The sequence below is a fragment of the Sciurus vulgaris genome (genome assembly GCF_902686455.1).
Source record: "Sciurus vulgaris genome assembly, chromosome: 9".
NCBI classification, from domain to species: Eukaryota; Metazoa; Chordata; class Mammalia; order Rodentia; family Sciuridae; genus Sciurus; species Sciurus vulgaris.
In genome coordinates, this window is record NC_136469.1 from 144,168,468 (window position 1) to 144,188,653 (window position 20,186).

Sequence of the window (20,186 nt, forward strand, 5' to 3'; positions counted from 1 at the left end):
AAGCCAGTCTCAGGAACTTTCCAAGGCTCTAAGAAACTTAGTAAGACACTGTTTCAAAATAAAAAATAAAAGGGCTAGGGATGTGGCTCAATGGTTACGCACCCCTGGGTCTCATCCCTGGTACCTCCTCTGCCATTAAAAAAAAAAAAAAAAAAAAAAACAGCTTCACACAAATTACACATATGCTCAATGAAGAACTGTCTAGGCCCATGGACATTTTTTAAATCAATCTTAGAATGGATATACGTTTACAAAAGTTTTGTCTTTCTCCTTATCTATAAGATACACCAAAAGAAAACAGTTCAAGCAATAAACAATATGGCTCTGACTCTAGAGGCCTACCACTCTGGACTTACTTAGACAAGACTTACTGAGTCAACGTTTATCAAACTGTGACTGCAAAGACAGAACACTAACCCCACCAACAAAATAAAAATTCATTACTCTGTTGCTTGGATCCAGCTCCTCCCCTAAGCACTTGGGCAAAGCCCATCTTACTCATCCACAGCCCTTCTTCAGGCCCGCTGGCACCTCTTTGGCAGCTCCTCTGACTACCTGCTCAGGGAGGACAGGCCCCAGGAACAAGGGCCACAAGCATTCAATACAAGGCAGGGCTCCACAAAGAACCCATCAAGGTACGGGAACACAAATGTTCTCCATAGAATGTCTAAATACACAGTAGAATGAACGCAAAAGTTTTGAATTAAGTCTTATAGAGTTCAGAAGATAAACAATAAAGATTCCTTTCTTTAAACCTGAGTTTTTAAGACCAAAAGATCAAAAAAAAAAGTAGGAACTAAAGTTTAGCCTTTGCAGTCACAGTTTGATAAACGTTGACTGAGTAAGTCTTGTCTAAGTAAGTCCAGAGTGGTAGACAGTGGAACAGTTTCAAATGTCCCTGAATTAAAATTCTAGGTCTAGGGAATCCCTCCCACTGTAAGACAATCACCACCTGGTAATATTTCAAACCTTCACTGACTCTCACTACCAAGACTTTACTATCAAAAAAAGAAGAGCAGATTTCCTTTTGAAATCAGCTAAGAAAATACAGGTTTCAAGTTTGTCTCTTATCTCATTCAGAATTGTTTTCCAGAATCCAAACCCTACTGAGGAAAAGAAAGCCTGGCATAATACACTTAAATTTTAATCTTTTCCACACTTAACAGCAGCCATATAATCATAAAATTCTGTTAACAAAGTCTCCAATAGTTCCTAATCTTAAAATTCAAAAAAACAATCAGTAAGTACCTACCTTGTATGGGCAGCACAAAGGCAAACCAAAATGCCGATTGCTTCATTTCTCTGATACGCCATCATTTCTGACCTATCTGAACATGTGCATGATCTGACCTGTAAGACCTGCATGATTTTGGGGGGATTATAATCAAATCTCAAAATACCAGCTTAAAAACGCAAGACAGTATGATCAAGATCTTGGAAAAAAGTATCTCCTCTTACCACACTGAAAAATACTCTCATTCAAACTACCAGGATCAAATTTTACCTTCAGAGCCACTGTGAGGACATTCACCAAGAATATCAGAAAAAGAAAAAGAAAATCCTATATAGGATTTATGCACTTAAAAGCTGGAGGGCAGCAAGGTAATGAATGAATGCAATCAGCCCTGACCCCTGTGTGCTTCCCGGATGCTACACAGGGCCTCAGGCGGCCGCTCCAACCTCACCTCTCCAGATATTCTCCAACTTCTCTAAGGAACTCTGGCCACTCACAAGAACATGAGGCATGTATCTTCAAACCTAGTTCTTGTGAATTATTCTTTGGTCCTGTCTGAAATATCACCTTCCTTTGCCCAGGAAGCAAACTTGAAGTTAAAGGAAAAAAAAAAAAAACAAAAAACCTATTTCCAAGTAGTCCCAAATCTTCATCATGTCAGCTTAGGGCCTGACTTCCTTAACAAGATTCCTAAAGCGCAAGAAGTAAAATCAAGAATCAGTGAATGGGAATGGATTCAAACTAAAAAGCTGCTTCTCAACAAAGGAAAAATCCATAACGAGAAGAGAGAGCCTACAGATTGGGAGAAAATCTTTACCACACGCACCTCAGATAGAGCACTAATCTCCAGGATATATAAAGAACTCAAAACACTTCACACCAAAAAAACAAATAACCCAATCTATAAATGAGTTAAGGAACTGAACACACACTTCACAGAAGAAATATAATCGATCAACAAACATGAAAAAATGTTCATCATCTCTTGCAATTACAGAAATGAAAATCAAAATTGCTCTAAGATTTCATCTCACTCCAGTCAGAATGGCAATTATCAAAAATACAAGCAACACAAGTGTTGGTGAGGATGTGGGGAAAGAGATACCCTCACACATTGCTGGAGGGACTGCAGACGGTGCAACCACTGTGGAAAGCAGTGTGGAGATTCCTAAGAAAACTTGGAATGAACCACCATTTGACCCAGCTATCCCACTCCTCAGTTTATACCCAAAGAACTTAGCACACTACAGTAACGCGGTCACATCCATGTTTACAGCAGCTCAATTCACTAGCTAAACTATGGAACCAGCCTAGATGCCCTTCAACAGACGAATGGATAAAGAAAATGTGATACATACACACAATGGAATATTACTTAGCCTTAAAGGAGAATGAAATTACGGCATTTGCAGGTAAATGGTTGGAACTGGAGAGAAAAATCAAGCTAAGTGAAATAAGCCTACCCCAAAAAACCAAAGGTGGAATGTTTTCTCTGATAAGCAGATGCTGATCCATAGTGGGGGGTGGGGAGGGAAGAAGAAAGGAATTTGGATTGTACAGAGGGGAGTGAGGGGAGGGGTGGGGCAGTGAGGATGGGAAGGACAGTAGGATGAGACAGACATTATTACCCTATATACATGTACGGAAAAAAACTTAATTAAAATTAAAATTTAAAAAAAAATTTCATTCCCCAAAGGAATTTAATTAGATTAATGAACTGGGAAGTCAAACTGACTTTTCTACATGAAAAGTTAAGTACAGAAAGTGAAGTGAAATGCCTTGCTTGGGCAGGAACTGCCAACAGGGTAGAGAACAGGTGGCTCTTCAACCATTCTAGAGAAATGCAGTCATTTTAACACCACCTGAAAAACAAAACGAGCCGCGGTCGTGCTGCCCTAGGGTGCAGGGGAGCATCTGCATAGGCGCACTCGCAGCAGGTAGAGCAAGGACTTCACACACGGAAACATGATTTCTAGATTACTAAAGAACTGATTCTGAAAAATATAAATTCAGGCCCTCCTACTTAAACTCATCTATAGAATCATATAATTTTAAGATTATGCTGGATTACCCAAGGAAGCTGGATCACGCTGAATTTTATGATTGGACTGGATCACCCAAGGAAGGTGGACGCTCACCATCAGTCCTCACCAGACTCTTTACATACAGCCCAAGCTGCAAGCAGAACTGGGGTCTGGTGGTAGCACCACCTGCAGGCCCAGGACTGAGAGGGCCAGGCAGGAACCCAGGGCAGTCAATTCCTCAGCAGCCGCTCTCTAGGTCTGCCAAGTGCTATGCTCATGTGAGAGGGCTCCTGAACAATTAGGGGGTCTTCAGAGGGAGTTTTTTAAGAAGAAATAAGAGACCAACTCATTTGGAATTACATTTCATACTTTCTCAAGTAGTGATGGTTAAGAAAAGCATGCTTAGTTCATCACTGAACAAGGTGATACATGGATATACACACATATATATAATAATGGTATAATGTTTTGACTATCCAAATTCAGTCTCTGAAGCAGCAACATCCTGCTGAATGGCTAATGAATTGGATATGACATTATCATCCATCAGGCAGAGACAAGAAACCATCTGTAAAAGATACTGAAAGATCGTAATGCTGCGTTAAAATTTTCTAAAATAGAAGACAGTGTGATAATACACTGTATGTGGAGTATTGCTAGTAAAAGTATTCCTCTTTATTAAAAGGTAATTATACCAAACTTAGACTCTGTCTCAAAATAAAAAAAAAATAAAAAGTGGCAAAGTACCCCTGGATTCAATCCCCAATACCAAAAACAAAAATAGTAATACCAAAAGAAGTCTAAAGTGAATTTACTTAAAAAAAAGGACTGAAGTCTGCAGTTAAGAATGAGCAAATGCAGGGCTGGGGAGATAGCTCAGTTGGGAGAGTGCTCGCCTTGCAAGCACAAGGCCTTGGGTTCAATCCCCAGCATCGCAAAAAAAAAAAAAAAAAAAGAGCAAATGCACCGTACACACATGACTAATTCTTTTCAAGGCTGGGAATACACTACAAGACCGTAAAGACACTGCTGGGAGAGGCAGGGTCTACATGGAAAGCTAAACCAAGGACCTATCCCACACCAAACCCCAAACCAGCTCCAGTGGACAGAGCATCAACAGGAAAGATGCATTAACAAGGCTTTTCTACACAACAGTCATAACCTTGGGGTGATGAAAAGTCAAACAAGATATAAAAAGCATCACCCATGCTGGGAAAATGTGACAAATTGCAATTTATTAAATCAGGAATTGTTCCTCAAAAGACACCATGTATGAGTGAAAACACAAGCCACTAGAATAGGAGAAGATAGGTTCATAGCAGTACCTAATAAAGCTTAACAATCCAATTATTCAACTGAAGATTAAAAAATAATTGTGACATTCATACAATGGAGTATTACTTAAGCAACAAAAATGATCAATCTAGCCATTCACAGGCACACCCTTGCAAACCAGGGTCCTCCGGGGTGCAGAGGACCAATGCTGTTTCCTGACAGTACAGTGGTGACTAGTTGCACACACTGTTCCGAAAGTACACTTCATAACATAAAGGAAAACAAGATTCTAAAGCATGACACTGGTTAAGGAGGAAAAAAATAATAGAGAAAATACTTATCTTGAACAACAAAGTAGGAAGGATGAAGTGTTTTGTGCTTAACAAAATTTATTCTACACTTCTCAGTACCCACTTTATAAGTAACTATACCCTGAGAACTCAGGACGAGTTAGACACTCTGTGCTCACCTATTAAAACAAACACTGTCCTCACACCACTCACATTCTAGGACAGCAGTCAGGCATGCAAAGAAACCTGTCGGTGAAGCTGACAAAACCAAAGCAGGGGAAAGGGACTGGAGAGGGACAGGTCACCTGATCAGTCCGCATGAGAAGTCTCAGGCATGTGCTCATTCAATACAGGGCTGTGAAAACGGAAGGCTGTTACTAGGACGCACAGTTTTATTTAAAGAATACAAGCAGGGCTGAGGCTCAGTGGCAGAGTACTCGGCAAACACGTGAGAGGCACTGGGTTTGATCCTCAGCCCCACATAAGAATAAATAAAGATATTGTATCCATCTGCAACTCAAAGTAGGTAAATAAATTTAAAAATAAATAAATAAAAATACAAGTGTAGTTTGGACTGGAGGGTCCCCACGCCACAGCCTCTATCACAGAAAACAGCCAGTGAGTTAACTGTCCAACAGCAGTCATTAGAAGGGAAATTCAAAAGCCAATCTGTCTCTAAACATGCACAATTACTATGTGTCAATAAAATATAAAAATATATTTTTAGGGCTGGGGACATAGCTCAGTTGGTAGAGTGTTTGCCTTGCTTGCACAAGGCCCGGGTTCAATCCCCAGCACTGCAAAAAAAAAAAAAAAAGTGAGTGAAAAAAATGGCAGTTATGAAAAGATCCGATGATGTACAATTTCATTCACAGGAAACATCCAGAAGAGGCAACTCCAGAGACGGAAATACATCAGAAGTTGCCTGGGGCTGGAGAGAGGGAGAATGGGGAGTGCCTGCTGGTGGGATGCGGGGGGGGGGGGGGGGGGGGGGGGGGTCGTCTCTCTCTCTCAGAGTGACGGAATGTTCTGGAATTAACGGTAGTGAACAATCTTGTGATTACACCAAAAACCCTTGAGCTGTAAAATAGTGAGTTGTGTGGTTTGTGAATTATCACCTCTATCTTTTAAAAAAATCATCCACAAATTCTGTGAGCTCTTCCCCAAAAGAGATCTAGAACCTGATGACTTCTTAGCACCCTCCACCACCCCAGCACAAGCTCGCAACTCCAGCTGCAGTTACTGCACCAGCCCCCACCCAGTCTCCTCCCTGTGACAGGGCAGCGTGCTACTGTAGCTCAGGTTTTTACTGAGGTAAGCACAGATTCTCCTGAGCTGAAGAAGTCTAGTGTATGCTTCACTCAGCTTCCCCCAATGGTGACATGCTACAAAAGTACAGCGTATCCTGATCAGAATTACCAGCATTGAAGCGCACCCACACACAGCTCGGGACAGCAAGCACTTCCATCACAAGGACCCTGTTCTGCCCTTTCATTACCAACTCACCTCCTTCCCCGTCCCCTCCACATCTCCACACCATTACCCTAACCCCCTGCAACCACCAACCCATTCTCCATCCCTACCATGGTGTCATTTTTCAGACCATTGCAGATATCAGCAGCTGAGTTCCTCTTTACTACCAAGCAGTTTAAACAGTCACCTGTTGAAAGACTTCTGAGCTGACTGCAGTTTGGGGATATCACAACTAAAGCTGTTGGGAATACTGATACACAACTTTTTGGCGAACCTAAGTTTTCATTTCTCCAGGATTAACACCCAGAGCGACAGCTGCAGAGTCATGTAGAAACTGCCAAACCGCTTTCCAGAGAAGCATGACACTGTACATTCCTGAGGGCAGAGATGAAATGACCAGTGCGCCACGTCCTCACCAGCACGTGGAGCTGCTTTTTAAAAACACAGATGGCTTGTTTTTCACACAAGCTTTCATTGGTGGAAAGGCCTCCTACATGAACCACCCTCTACTCTAGCCTCCCTCTCTAACCATGTCTCCTACCTCTGCCCTTCACTTTGCCCCTGGCCACCTGCCTTCCCTGTGGCATGGAAGGCCTTCCTGCCTTCTGCAGCTCCACCTGGACCTCTCCTTCACACGTCCCTACGCTCGCCCTCCTGCTCCAGGGCCACAGCTCAGTGCAGCTCACCTTCAGACCCTGACACCTCTCCCTCAGCCTGCTGCTGTTCTCCATGGTATCTGTCACGCTGGTCCTGCTCCCTGTTTTAACCCGCGGGCCCAGAACAGTGACTGGCATGCCCAGGTCACCCAGTCAGACCCCACTTAGGTGCTCACGATCAGTAGCTGGGAGCACAACCTACTTCACAGCTGCACGAAAGCGCAGCTCAGTGGCTCTAGCAGATCACCGCGTGGCCTCCGCTACACCAGGACACATGCACTGGCTCTTCCCTCCCACCTGCAACAGCAGAGGCGAGGCCCATATGGACCTGCTCCACTCTACCACACACATAAACCACTCACAGAACTTGCTGAAATGCAGACTGAAATGAAAACGAAACTAAACCCCTATCTCTCACTCTGTACAAAACTCAGCTCAAAATGGATCAAGGATCTAGGCATTAGACCTGAGAACCTGCACCAAATAGAAGAAAAAGTAGGCCCAAATCTCCATCACGCGTTGGCTTAGGACCAGACTTCCTTAACAAGACCCCCATAGCCAAGAAATAAAAGCAAGAATCAATAAATGGAATGGATTCAAACTAAAAAGTTTTTTCTCAGCAAAGGAAACAATCAATAATGTGAAAAGAGAGCCTACAGAGTGGGAGAAAATCTTTTCCACACACACCTCAGTACTAATCTCCAAAGTTTACAATGAACTTAAAAAACTTTACACCCAAAATACAAAGAACCCAATCAATAAATGGGCTAAGGAACTGGGCAGACACTTCACAGAAGAAGATATACAGGTGATCAACAAATATATGAAAAAGTGCTCATTATCTCTAGTAATTAGAGAAATGCAAATCAAAACCACCCTAAGATTTCATCTAACTCCAATTAGAATGGCTATTATCAAGAACACAAGCAATAATAAGTGTTGGCGTGGATGTGGGGAAAATGGCATGTTCGTACATTGCTGGTGGAGTTGCAAATTGGTGCAGTCACTCTGGAAAGCAGCATGGAGATTCCACAAAAAACTTGGAATGGTCCTACCATTTGACCCAGCTATCCCACTCCTCTGTTAATACTCAAAGGACTTAAAATCAGCAAACTACAGTGATGCAGCCACACCAGTGTTCATAGCTGCTCAATTCACAATAACTAGATTGTGGAACCAACCAAGATGCCCTTCAATTGATGAATGGATAAAGAAACTGTGGTATATATACACAATGGAATATTACTGAGCCATAAAAAATAATAAAATTATGGCATTTTCTGGTAAATGATGAAGTTGGAAAATATCACGCTAAGTGAAATAGGCCAAGCCCAAAAAACCAAAGGCTGAATGTTTTTTCTGATAAGTGGATGACGATATATAACAAGGGCAAAGGCGGTGGCAGGGCGGGGGAGAAGAATGAAGGAACTTTGGATGGTGTAGAGGAAAATAGGGTGGGAGGGGGTGGGAGACAGAAAGATAGTAGAACGAAACAGACAGTATTACCTTATATATATATGTATGATTACACGAATGGTGTGAATCTATACTGTGTACAACCATAGAAATGAAAAGTTGTACCCCATTTGTGTAAAAAATAAATAAAAGCTTTGCCTGTACATCTCCTAAAATTGTCTTTTAAAAAGAAATTCTTGCCAGGAATGGTGACGCAGGCCTGTAATCCCAGCAGCTCAGGAGGCTGAGGCAGGAGAACCACAAGATTAAAGCCAGCCTCAGCAACTGAGCAAGGCACTTAGGAACTCAGCAAGACCCTGTCTCTAAAAAAAATATAAAAAGGGGCTGGGGATGTGTCTCAGAAGCTAAGTACCCCTGGTACCCCTGGATTCAATCCTCAGTACCCCCCCCCAAAATCTACAAATCAATTAATAAGAACTATATACACTGCTAAGAAACAATATCTACAACATATTGTTAAGTAAAAAAATACAAAAAAGTGTCCTGCAAACAAAAGAACACATTTAAATGCTTGCCTATGCATTTAAAAATCTGGAAAAAATAAAAACAAAAAATAAGCAAATAAAAATCTGAGAAGAAAATAAGAAAAAAAACCTGGGAAGACAAGTAATTGTTATTTTTAGGAAGTAAGACTAGGAGGACAGACTGGGAGAAAGGTTCTGCTTTACATCTTCTGTGCTTCTTGAAGATGTTTTTACAGTGTGTGTAGCTTTTATAACTTTTTAAACTAGTTAATAAAAGCAGTCAAAAAAGAAGCTTCCCAAAAACAGTCCTTTCACTATTTTAATCTGGGAGTGGGCAACTGCAGCCTTCCTGATTTTAGCCAGTCCACATGCTAAAAAATGCTTTTACATTTTTAAATGGCTATGAAATTTTCAAAAGATTGTTAAGCCAGGTGTGGTGGCACACACTGTAATCCCAGTGGTTTAGGAGGCTGAGGCAGGAGGATCATGTCAAAGCCAGCCTCAGTAACTTGGGGAGGCCCTAAGCAACTCAGGGAGACGCTGTCTCTTAATAAAATATAAAATATAAAAAAAGGGCTGGGGATGTGACTCGGTGGTTAAGCACCCCGAGGGTCAATCCCCCAGTAGCAAAAAAAAAAAAAAAAAAAAAATTGCATTGTGTGGACTGGGGTTATGGCTCAGTAGTGGAGCGCTTCCCTGACATGTGTGAGGTACTGGATTCAAGTCTCAGCACCACATAAAAATAAATAGAATAAAGGTATTGCATCCATCTACAACTATTTTAAGAAACTGCATTGTGAGGTGAGGACAAGTTTCTTGTTTTGTTGCAGCTCTTAGCAAATGTTGGCACCAGACGCTACTGAAAAATTTTTAAGGCTTGATAAAAATTCAAAGACTAGTAATTCTTCACAGTACCTTGGAGGCTGAGAACAGAATGTGTTCACATACGGGCAGTCTTTGACACAGAGAGCATCTTCCCAGTGCAGGTGCCCACCACACACATACCGCGGGGCTCACCTGGGCAATGTCTCCTCTCTGCTCCTGCAGTGAGCACACTGCCCAGCCCGCAGCCTCAGAGGAGGAGAAGCGCAAGGCAAGGACAGAAGTGAGGCCGCTGCCGGAGGCCGAACTTCCCAACTCCACCCAGAAATTCCTGCCAGCAAGTGGAACAAGGAGCCCCCTGGCAGGGGCCAGCACGATAATGTCAGATTTCTTCTCGGCAATCTGATTTAGAATTCACAATTTATTTTCTCTAAGAAAACATCTTTAAAAATGGTGGTTCATTTCTACCATTAACACTGTTCCTTGTAAGTTAAACAAGTTAGAGGGTTTCAGCTTAAAAGATTAAGCATCATTTATACTCTTTTAGTGGGAACTCACCACTATCGCCCCTGAAATTCAAACAATGTTCTCGTAAATTACTTTGAATAGCACCCTGTCCAAGTTCTCAGGAGTTACATGGCTCCATGTTCATAGGGGCAGCTGAAGGGGTAAAATTCTTGGGTTAGTAAGTCACATGCAGAGTCCTCCATGTGTCAGGAGGCAGAAGCTTGGGGGACAGCTCCTGCAGGCACTCAAGCAGCTAGGCCAGTGTGAGTGAGACCACATAAGACCTGCTGTTCATCCAAAGCTGAAGGACACCAAGGATGTTCCTAACACCAGGCATGAGTTCTGTAGGCACTTAAAGCAACAGCCATGCCACCCAGGCCCTCTCCTGTTAACACCCACCACGAAAGAAGCAGGGTACTGAGGGTGCAGTGGACAGGGAGGGCCCTCTGCCTGACAGATGAAGCAACATGACTCATGCCAGCCCAGCATCTGCTGGCGGGTGAGAGCTGAGACTTAGCTGACAAACTACTTAACACCCTGGCCTATTGTTTATAGTAGGGTCCAGAGGTTCTGCAAAGCTTTCTAAAGGTGGCTGAAGCAGTGTTCTTTTTAGAAGGTGTCAGAAACCAAATTATCTTTTTAGATATTAGTAAAGAAACCAACCTAAGAAGCCAAGGTTCTCAAGTATTCCTGCCAACTACAGGAACAAAGACACAGGAAGGATCTGAATAAGCCCCATACTCAAGATATATATGAACGGATTTTAAGACCTGCAGAGGCCAGTAGGCCTCACCTGCAGGAAAAGTATGTCTTTGGAAGTGAGCTTCACAACTATCAGTGAAGAACAAAGGCCCAGACTGAAGGCTGATGAGAGGTTTGAGATGCAGAGACTGGGCAACTCAGAGAACCGGGGTAGAAAAACCTTCCACAGCACCAGACTTCGGACAACTGTTTGGTTCTTGTTGACTGCTGCTCAGGAAAAGCAGTCACGATGTTTCAAGAGAGCAGGAGGGCACACTGGGGATAAAACGAGGAGACGCTGGGACGTGGAAGCCATCCTCACGACTGGAACTAGCCTGGGGCCTAAGGGGGTGCTTTATGCAGACTGCCTTCCCGTCTCTGCTTTTGCCTCCTCTGTCTTACAGCAAGACAGACTCTGGGCTTTCTTCAGCTGCTCCTGGATGCCTGCCAGCGGAGACAGCTCCTGAAGAGCCTCCTGCTGCCCAGCACCGGCCCTGCCCTTGCCCCCTACAGTCCTGCTCCATCACAACACATAAGCATGGGAGTCTTTTTTTTTTTTTCTTTTCTTTTTTTTAAATTAAACTCAGGGGCACTTAACCACTGAGCCACATCCCCAGCCCTTTTTATATTTTATTTAGAGACAGGGTCTCACTGAGTTGCTTAGGGCCTTGCTAAGTTGCTGAGGCTGGCTTTGAACTCAGTTCTCCTGCCTCAGCCTCCTGCTTGGCTGGGATTACAGGCGTGCACCACCGCACTTGGCCAAGGGGAGTCCTCTTTTATCACCATCCCCAGACATGTGGCTCGAAGTCTGGAAGGCAAGGTCCTCTGAGCAGACAGCTTCACACACAAAACAACCCTCCCCCACCCATTTTGTTTGAGCTAAAGAAAATGATAGGGCTGGGGAGATAGCCCAGCTGGTGGAGTGCTTGCCTTGCAAGCACAAGGCCCTGAGTTCGATCCCCAGTACCGCAAAAAAAAAAAAAAAAAAAAAAAAGAAAGAAAGAAAGAAAGAAAATGATAAACTTTCAATACTGTATATGGAGTTTCAGGGCTGGCTACAAACAGAGCAGTAGCCTCTTAGTTGAAGGAGATGCTGGATTTGCCTCCCAGAGGGTTCAGGACCTTGTTGTGAGAGTGAGGCCTCGGCCCAGCCTCCTTGGAGTGAGATGCTTACTGCAGCTTTTAGCATCTGGCTTCAGGTCTTTTTCACACAAGAACACATGGTCCTTGGTTGTCTTTGGGTGTGGAAAGGGTGAAGTGGCAGTGACTAGGTACTCAAAAATGTCAACTAGGTACCCAAAAATGTCACTGGTCTTCCCACTAGATGGGTTCAGATGTTGTAGGGTCTGCACAGGAATCAATTCAAAGATACCCCATCATTTCCCCCCTGGGAAGTTCATCCCTTTGGGTACATTCTAAGGTTCTTCAGTTGGTCCAAAAATATTCAACACAATCCTATTAGACCTGCTTGAAGGAACATCTTCTTTCAGACTTTCAAAGAGATTGCTGGATTCTCCTCCTGAGGGCTTCCTGGTTCTAGAGCCTGGCAGCTGGCCTCGGTATCCATGCCCTGGAACATGTCAGACACTGCCCCATACCTTCTCAAGACTTCATATTGTTAACTTCATCCCCCAAATTGATCTACAGATTCCATGCAATCCAAATCAGAACCCCAGATGGCTTCTTTGTAGAAACTGACAAACTGATCCTACAATTCATCTGGAAATGCAAGGAACTCAGAATAGCTATAAAAATCTTTAAAAGAACAAAGTTGGAGGACTCACATTTCACAAAGTGAAACTGTGATACAAACTTCAGTAATCAAGACTGTAGGGTACTGACACAGGACAGACATATAGATAACGGAGAAGTGGGAGTCCAGAAATAAATCTATACATTTTATGAGCAGTTAGTTTTCAATAGGGTACCAACACAATTTAATGGGGAAAGAATATTCGCTTCAAAAGTAGTGCTGACACAATTGGCTATCCACATATAATAAAAGAAAAAAGTTGGACCTCTACCTGAACCACATACAAAAATTAATTCAGAATAGATCAGACCTACATGTCGAAGAGCTAAAATTCTAAAATTCTTAGAAGAAAACAAAGGAATAAATCTTTTTGACTTTGGATTAAGCAATGGTTTCTTAGACATATCGCACATCAGATAAGGGTCTAGTATCCAAATATATAAAGAACCAATGCAAATCAACAAGAAAAAAATACAAATAACTCAACTAGAAAACAGGAGATAAGGAAGACAAGTGCTGATAAGCTAAGTGTAATTAAGTCTGGGTTGCTGGTCTTACTGTTGAACTTTCTCAGACTTTTTTTGTCTTACAATGAACTCTTACCCCTGCCCTGTTTAAGTTACTACAATAGGGTTTCTGCCATTTGCAGCTGAAGGTAATCCTAACCAAATTAATACTAACTAAGGTTGTGTTTCATTGTACTTAGTCAAATCCTATCAGTTCTACCTTCAAAATCCAGTCACTCCTCACCTTGCCCACTACCCATACCCTGACATAATTCACCATCATTCTCACCCAATGGATCACTGCAATGGCTTCCAGCTGGTTTCCTATTTTCTGTCTGTGTTCCTCTTCACTCCATTATCAAAGTTCATTCTAAAATGGAATTCAGGGGTTGGGGATATATCTCAGTTGGTAGAGTGCTTGCCTTGCATGCACAAAGCCCCGGGTTCCATCCCCAGCACCACACAAAAAAGTTAATTGTGAATGTCTATTCCACCACAAGAAAAGTGGTATTGATCTGGTAAAACACCCCACACCCCCTCCATCCCTCTGACCTCAAGTCCTACAACAATCTCCCCTTAAGTCATCCAGCAACAATCTCTCCTTAACTCAAGTCACCCAGCAAAAATGACCTCCTTGTAGTTTCCCCCATGGGGGGGCTTTGGACATGTTACCACTGCAGTGTTTTTGGAATGTCCCTTCTCCAGACACCTGTGTATTTGTATTAGATCCTTGACTCTCTTCAGGGCTGTACTGAAAAGTCATGAAATCAGTGGACATTCCCTCAACACCCTAACTAAAACATTGACACTTTACTAGCTGGGATGTTTCCTAGTCCCCATTCCTGTTTTGCTGTTCCTCTTCATTTATTATTAACCTGCTATATAATTTATCTCTCTTGCTGTCTCCATTCCTCCCTAGAGTGAAAGCTTCATTAGGGCATAGCTTTGTTCACTGCTGAGCCCTGCAACTGGAACAGTGCCAGGCACACAGATGTCAGTAAACATTTACTGATGAATAAATACAACTACCATCAGGGAAAAACTGGGTGGGAATCTGAATGAGAATGTGCCAAAGGCAAAAGTCAACTGCCTCACAATAACTGTTAGGGCTCTGGGAAGCATGCCTCCTGACTTGCGAGATTGTCGCCAGTCCCACTCATAAGTCCTGCATCCTATATGCTGAGCAAAAAGCAGGCACTTAGACACTTCGAATGGGGCTGTGACATTACCATGTCCTGCAACAGAACAAGACCCATAAAAATAGAACAGATACCTTCCAACTTGTTTTGGCCAGTCTTACTTTAGGAAAAGACTCCAGCTGAAGCATGAATAGATATCCCAAAATCTAAACTTATGAGCAGTGAGTTTGTTACTCGAGATTAATGAATACCTGCTTTCTCAACAGCAAATTACATAGAAATACGATATAAATGCATTTTATTTTAAAAAACTACAATTAAGCTTAATGCGGTTGATTTCAGAGCACGCTAAGAACCTTTCAAAGTTACTATGCTAAACTACTTTTGTTTTCAAATAATTTACAATCTATTGTAATAAATGCGCAGATCATAGCTGGAAGGATAACATGAGAAGTATACCACGGTGCTTGTTCCTGGGGACAGGGCTAGGCACTCAGAAGAAAGGTGTGGAACTGCATCATGTTAATGTATTACTTATGCGAAAATAATAGATTAAGTCTGTTTGAAGCAGCCTCTCAGCAGTAAGGTCTTCCTTCCCACCCAGGGCCCTGCTTCATGTTTACACAAGATATATGCAATGTGTGAACTTCCATGATTCCTACTGTCTAGAAAGGGACTACAACAAGACTTTATAATGACAAGAAATTACTTGTGTAGAAATAAGTCAAATTGTTTTTTAAAAATTCCTCTAAGTATCCAAACAGGTTTTTCACCTTTTAGAAGAAAAATTTATTCCAACAAGCCAACATTACTCTCCAAATCCTCATTTTCTAATTTAACTTTCGTGACAGGGCAAGGAGTCTATAAGAAACAAAGAATAAGAAATATTACTAAAATGAATGGTTCTTAATAAAGTGAGATTCTTTAAGGTGTTGCTTCCTGAAAACTCTTATTGCCATCCATGTTGTACAAATCCCAATGAGAAATAAAACGCTCAGATGTGGGAGAAAGGCCTGAATTGCAGCAGACAACATGCCCGACGTCCAGCATACAGACTTCCAGGGCAGTCCTACAGTTCCATTAGATATTATCATTATCATTTTTTTTTTCCAGAGAGTTTCCTTTTCCTCACATGGTTGTCTTGACCAAGCAAAGCATGCCCTCCACACTGTCTCTCAGGGCTGGAACTGGGCAGTGTGACCAGGGCATACAGGGCCCACTTTAGCCCTAGGGTAATGACAGAGCAGTCAGTCTGTCACATACCACGGCTGGTTCTGTTTTGTCTGGACAACTAGTGTGAGCATTCAGTGAGGTGTTGTTTTATAGCCTAATAACTGTAAGTTATAATAATAGTACCAACAACAATTATTATTATCACTACTGGTACTGGGGATTGAACCCAGGGGCTCTTAGCCACTAAAACATACCCCCAGCCTATTTTATTTTTTATTTTGAGACAGGGTCTTGTAAATTGCTTAGGGGCTTGATAAGTTGAGGAAGCTGGCTGTGAACTTGCCATCCTCCTGCCTCAGCCTCCTGAGTTGCTGGGATTACAAGCAAGCGTCACCATGCCCAGCACTATAACTTATTTTTATTTTCAATTCCACTTGGATTTTCCATTAGATATCATTAATGGTCTTTTTCTGTTCCAAAAATTCTCACCAAAATGAGCAGCAGAAACCCCTGGCTTTCAAGGAGTAACGGGTGTCAGCAATGAAGCAAACAGGATCTTTTCCTACTGGCACACCTGAGACGTTCCCAGGGCCTCAGATGCCCCATGTTCTAGCCAGCTTGACTGCAATACTGGTGAAAGGTACAACTCGTTCATCTTCCCGCAGCAAACCAGCCCACACTAACGCGTCGGTTTAATTTCCAACAGAAAATAGGAAATACACTTCAGTCTTCTAATATGCAGTCAATGTCACTGATTCTCTAAGTAGTTCAGCACTTACTGGGCAGGCAGCGCTCGTGCAAATGCCTGCAGGCCAACTTAAGTTTAAATAAGCGAGTCTCGGTGACGCTAAACTCCTGTTACCACACTGCCAGCGAGAACTGAACCGAACGCCTGGTGCCGGGAGCGCCGCTGGGAAAAGGAACCTCCCGCTGGACGCGCCCGCGCCCGCGCCCCCGCGGAGCCGTCCGAGAAGCATGATGTCACCCACTCCCCGCGGCCCGGGCCCTGGGTGCGCGCGCACCACAGTCACGGTCCTCGCCGACCAAGGGAAGCAAGTCCGCTCCCCAACTCTCCACTCGCTGCGGAGGGTGAGGCCCGGGGCGACGCCCCTCGACGAGTTTGGGACAGGCCTCCCGGCGGAGGCACCCGCGCGAGGGCGGGCGACCCTCGGCGGGGCTGCGCGGTCGCCGTCGCCCGCGCGCAGGCTCAGGTCGCGGGGGCCGCCCGGACTCACGGTCGGGGCAGCGGCTCCTCGGCCACGGTCGGGCCGGGCGGCGGCGGCGGGGGCGGCTGCAGCTGCGGCGGCGGCGGCTGAGGCGGCGGCGGTGGCTGCTGCTGCTGCTGCTGCTGAAAAGACTTGAGGGACTCAAAGGCCTTCATCAGCTTTTCCAGGGTCGCCATGGCGGCCTCCCGCTCCGCGGGTCAGCCCCGGAGGCCTCGGGCCGGCTCGCGCAACGCGGCGCCGCTCAACAGAGGGGCAATGAATGGGGCTCGGCGCCGCCGGGAGAGACGGAACCCAGGCGCCCGGCCATCTTGGGCCAGTCCCGGCAGCCCCCGCGGCGCCCTGCGTCTCGCGGCGCGGGGCTCGCAGAGGCGGGGCCACGCAGGGCGGCGGGATTGACAGCCCGAGGCCGGCCCTCCGCCAATGGCCAGCTGGTGCGCTGGCCCAGCCCCGCTCCCGCAGAGTCCCCTCTACAGCCGGCGCCCCTCTGCGACCGCGGCGCCCCTCCTCCGCGAAGACGCAGGGCTCCGCGGGAGGGGGCGGGGCTGGCCGTGGGGGCGGGGCGCGCGGGGGCGGGGCCCTGTGCCGGCGGGTGCGCTTGTGGGCGGGGTCACGAGGGCGGGGTGCGGGGAGGCGGCGGACGCGGCGTGTGGAGGGTGAGGGTTCCGGCGGGAGGAGAGCCCGGAGCTCCTGGGAAGCGGCGGGCGTGAGGGGAAGGCCCCACGCGACTCCCGGACCCTCACCCAGAGCCAGCGCTGGGCGCGGAGCTGGAGGCCCTGCGCGACCCCGTGTCCGCCGTGCTGGCAGGTGGCCAGAGCCAGGGACTTGCCTGACAGCAGCATGGAGAGCTCCCGGCCAGGAGGAGGGAGGCAGTGAGTGACCCCTGCCCAGGAGGCGGGGGCCCGTGTGGTCCGCAGTCTTCGGAGGGACTGGTCCTTCGGACTGACCAGCCCACTTGTGAGGTGACGCCCCTGTGGCAGTCCTGGCGCCCGCAGGGAGAAAGCAGAGGGGGGACAGGGTCTGGGGCAGGCCGTGGCTGCTGCAGTTAGTGCGGAGAGAAGCAGCTTTGACCACAGAGACACCCCGCAGTAAGGACTCTCCGGCCCAGGGGTGTCCCCTGCGTGGGAGGGCAACTCTGCCCTGGGCATTGGGCAGGACCCTGGAGGCACTCTTTGTACCCACGGGGTGCGGGCAGGCGCTGAGCAGGTCCTGGTTTCCAGGGTCTCCCTGCCTGGTGGGAAGGTAGGAGAAGCAGAGGAGCAAAAAGGGTGGGGGGACACCAATAGGGAGCTGTCGCAGCTCGTGCAGCAGGAAGTGGAATTGGCCCCAGAGCCAGCGACCTGGACGTTGATGAGCGGCTACAGCCTACTCAGGCAGGACACACCTGCCACTCAAAGTCCCTGTTCGGGTGTCCACAGTTCATACTTCACCTGCTCTCAGATCCTGTCAGCTGTCCCACAGTGATCAGGTAGAGGGAAACAGCATTGTCCCCAAGGGGGTAGCAGCAGCTCTCTTCTCCCAGGAAGGACTGCAGAGGACTGCCTTTAGGCCCCAGTTCCCTATTTGAAGGGCTTTGTCCACTGTGTGGATATGCCAGCTCCCACAGAGGCAAGCCATGCCAGCAGGTTTTCAGGCTGGTAGCTGCTGCCCTAGGCAGATTTGTACAAGGCCCCTGTGAGCCCCACCTCCTGTTCCACACTCTATGAACCCATAGAGGTGCACGCTGGAGAGTCCCGTGTGGACTGAATCAGCAATGAGAACTGAGGCGCTCAGCCTAATGACCCAGGGGAACAGTCTTGACACCACCAGTAGCTGGAAGGGAACCCCTCCCAGTCCAGTTTCTAACTGAGAGGCAACTGGTACTTGATCCCACACAGTAAGAGGTGGGGGATCAGAGGATCCAGTTAAGCTGTGCCCAGATTCCTGACCCACAGAAACAGCAGTCGCAAATATGTGTTGGTAAGCCACTACATTTTGGGATGCTTTGTAATGCAGCAACAGATAGGAGTATTGGTTTGCTTGGACTGCTGTTAACAAAGTACCATAGACTGGGTTCTAAACAACAGAAATGTATGTTCCCTCAGTTCTAGAGGCCAGAAGTCCAAGATCCAGCTATGGCTGGATCCTTCTGAGGCCACTTTTCCTCAAGTGTAGATGTTGTCTTCCTGTGTCTTCTCATGGTTGTCCCCTGTGTTTGTGTCCTGGACTCTTCTTATAAGGACACCGGTCAGACTGGATTGGGAACTACCCTAGTGACCTCACTATACCTCAATTACATCTTTATTTAGTTTGTTTGTTTGTGTTCAGTACTGGGGATTGAACTCAAGTCCTTGTGCTTGTGAGGTAATCAATTACATCTTTAAAGACCCTATCTCCGAATACATTCTGAGGTTCTGGGGGTTAAGACTTGAGCATATAAATTTTAAGAGAATAAACTTGCCCCATCACAATAAGTAATACAGTTGCATCCTAATAGCCACTCCTCTTTCTTTAGGGATACAACCTCAATTTTTATTTGGGCAATCTGCCACTTAGCTAGAATACTACATTTTCTGTCCTTTCAGCTAACTATGGCCATGTGATTAAATACATTCTAGCAAATGAGATGCAGACAGAAGAAATAAATGTTACTCCTAGTAAGTCTTTCAAAGGTAGGGGTACTTGCACCTTCTTGCAGCTGCTTGGAATGGGGATGTGTTTGTTGGTATTTGAGCAACCCCTTTGGGTCATGAGTATGAAAGCCACATCCTGGCATAATGGAGGTGGAGGGATCCAGGACCACATGAGTGCAAGCTGTCATTCTAGTCTGCACATCTCTTGATTTCTTTCATCTGAGAGAGAAATGCATTTCTATTTTGCTTAAACTACTGTTACTTTGTCTTATCCTGTTATGCTCCTCAACTAAATTTTAACCAGTCCAGGGATGTTATGGCCACAGCAGGTCATGACTACTTCAGCCACTGCTAGACAAAACTGCTTAGAATTTACCATAATCCTGAGGAAATCTGATGAAGCCTTATATAAAGAGATGGTCAAATGGGCAGCTTTTTTTTTTTTTTTTATTTTTACAGACCGCATTTTGATTCATTGTACACAAACGGGTTACAACTTTTCATTTCTATGGTTGTACACAGTGTAGATTCACACCATTCATGTAATCATACATGTACATAGGGTCATACTGTTTCATCTACAGTCTTTCCCCCACCCCTTTTTCCTCTACACCATCCAAAGTTCCTTCATTCTTCTCTTCTCCCCCGCCACCTCTGCTTGTTATATATCATCACCCACTTATCAAAGAAAACATTCAGCCTTTGGTTTTTTGGGCTTGGCCTATTTCACTTAGCATGATATTTTTCAACTTCATCCATTTACCAGAAAATGCCATAATTTTATTATTTTTTATGGCTCAGTAATATTCCATCATGTA

General features: G+C 45.3%; 1 protein-coding gene across 3 annotated transcripts in view; it reads right to left on the reverse strand.

Moving 5' to 3' along the window:
* HTT (huntingtin) overlaps positions 1-17,101 on the reverse strand; it is a 140,250-nt gene extending 123,149 nt beyond the window's left edge. For 2 of the 3 annotated variants that reach the window (XM_079154367.1, XM_079154366.1), the window contains exon 1: positions 13,511-13,752. Coding sequence is in view for 1 of the 3 variants with exons in the window: in XM_079154365.1 (XP_079010491.1) it covers positions 16,769-16,935 (167 nt within the window). In the remaining 2 variants the exon portion in view is untranslated. Of the gene's footprint in view, positions 1-13,510; positions 13,753-16,768 lie in introns of those variants that run through there. The other variant, XM_079154365.1, reaches the window with a different exon arrangement.
* Positions 17,102-20,186: the final 3,085 nt, after the last annotated feature.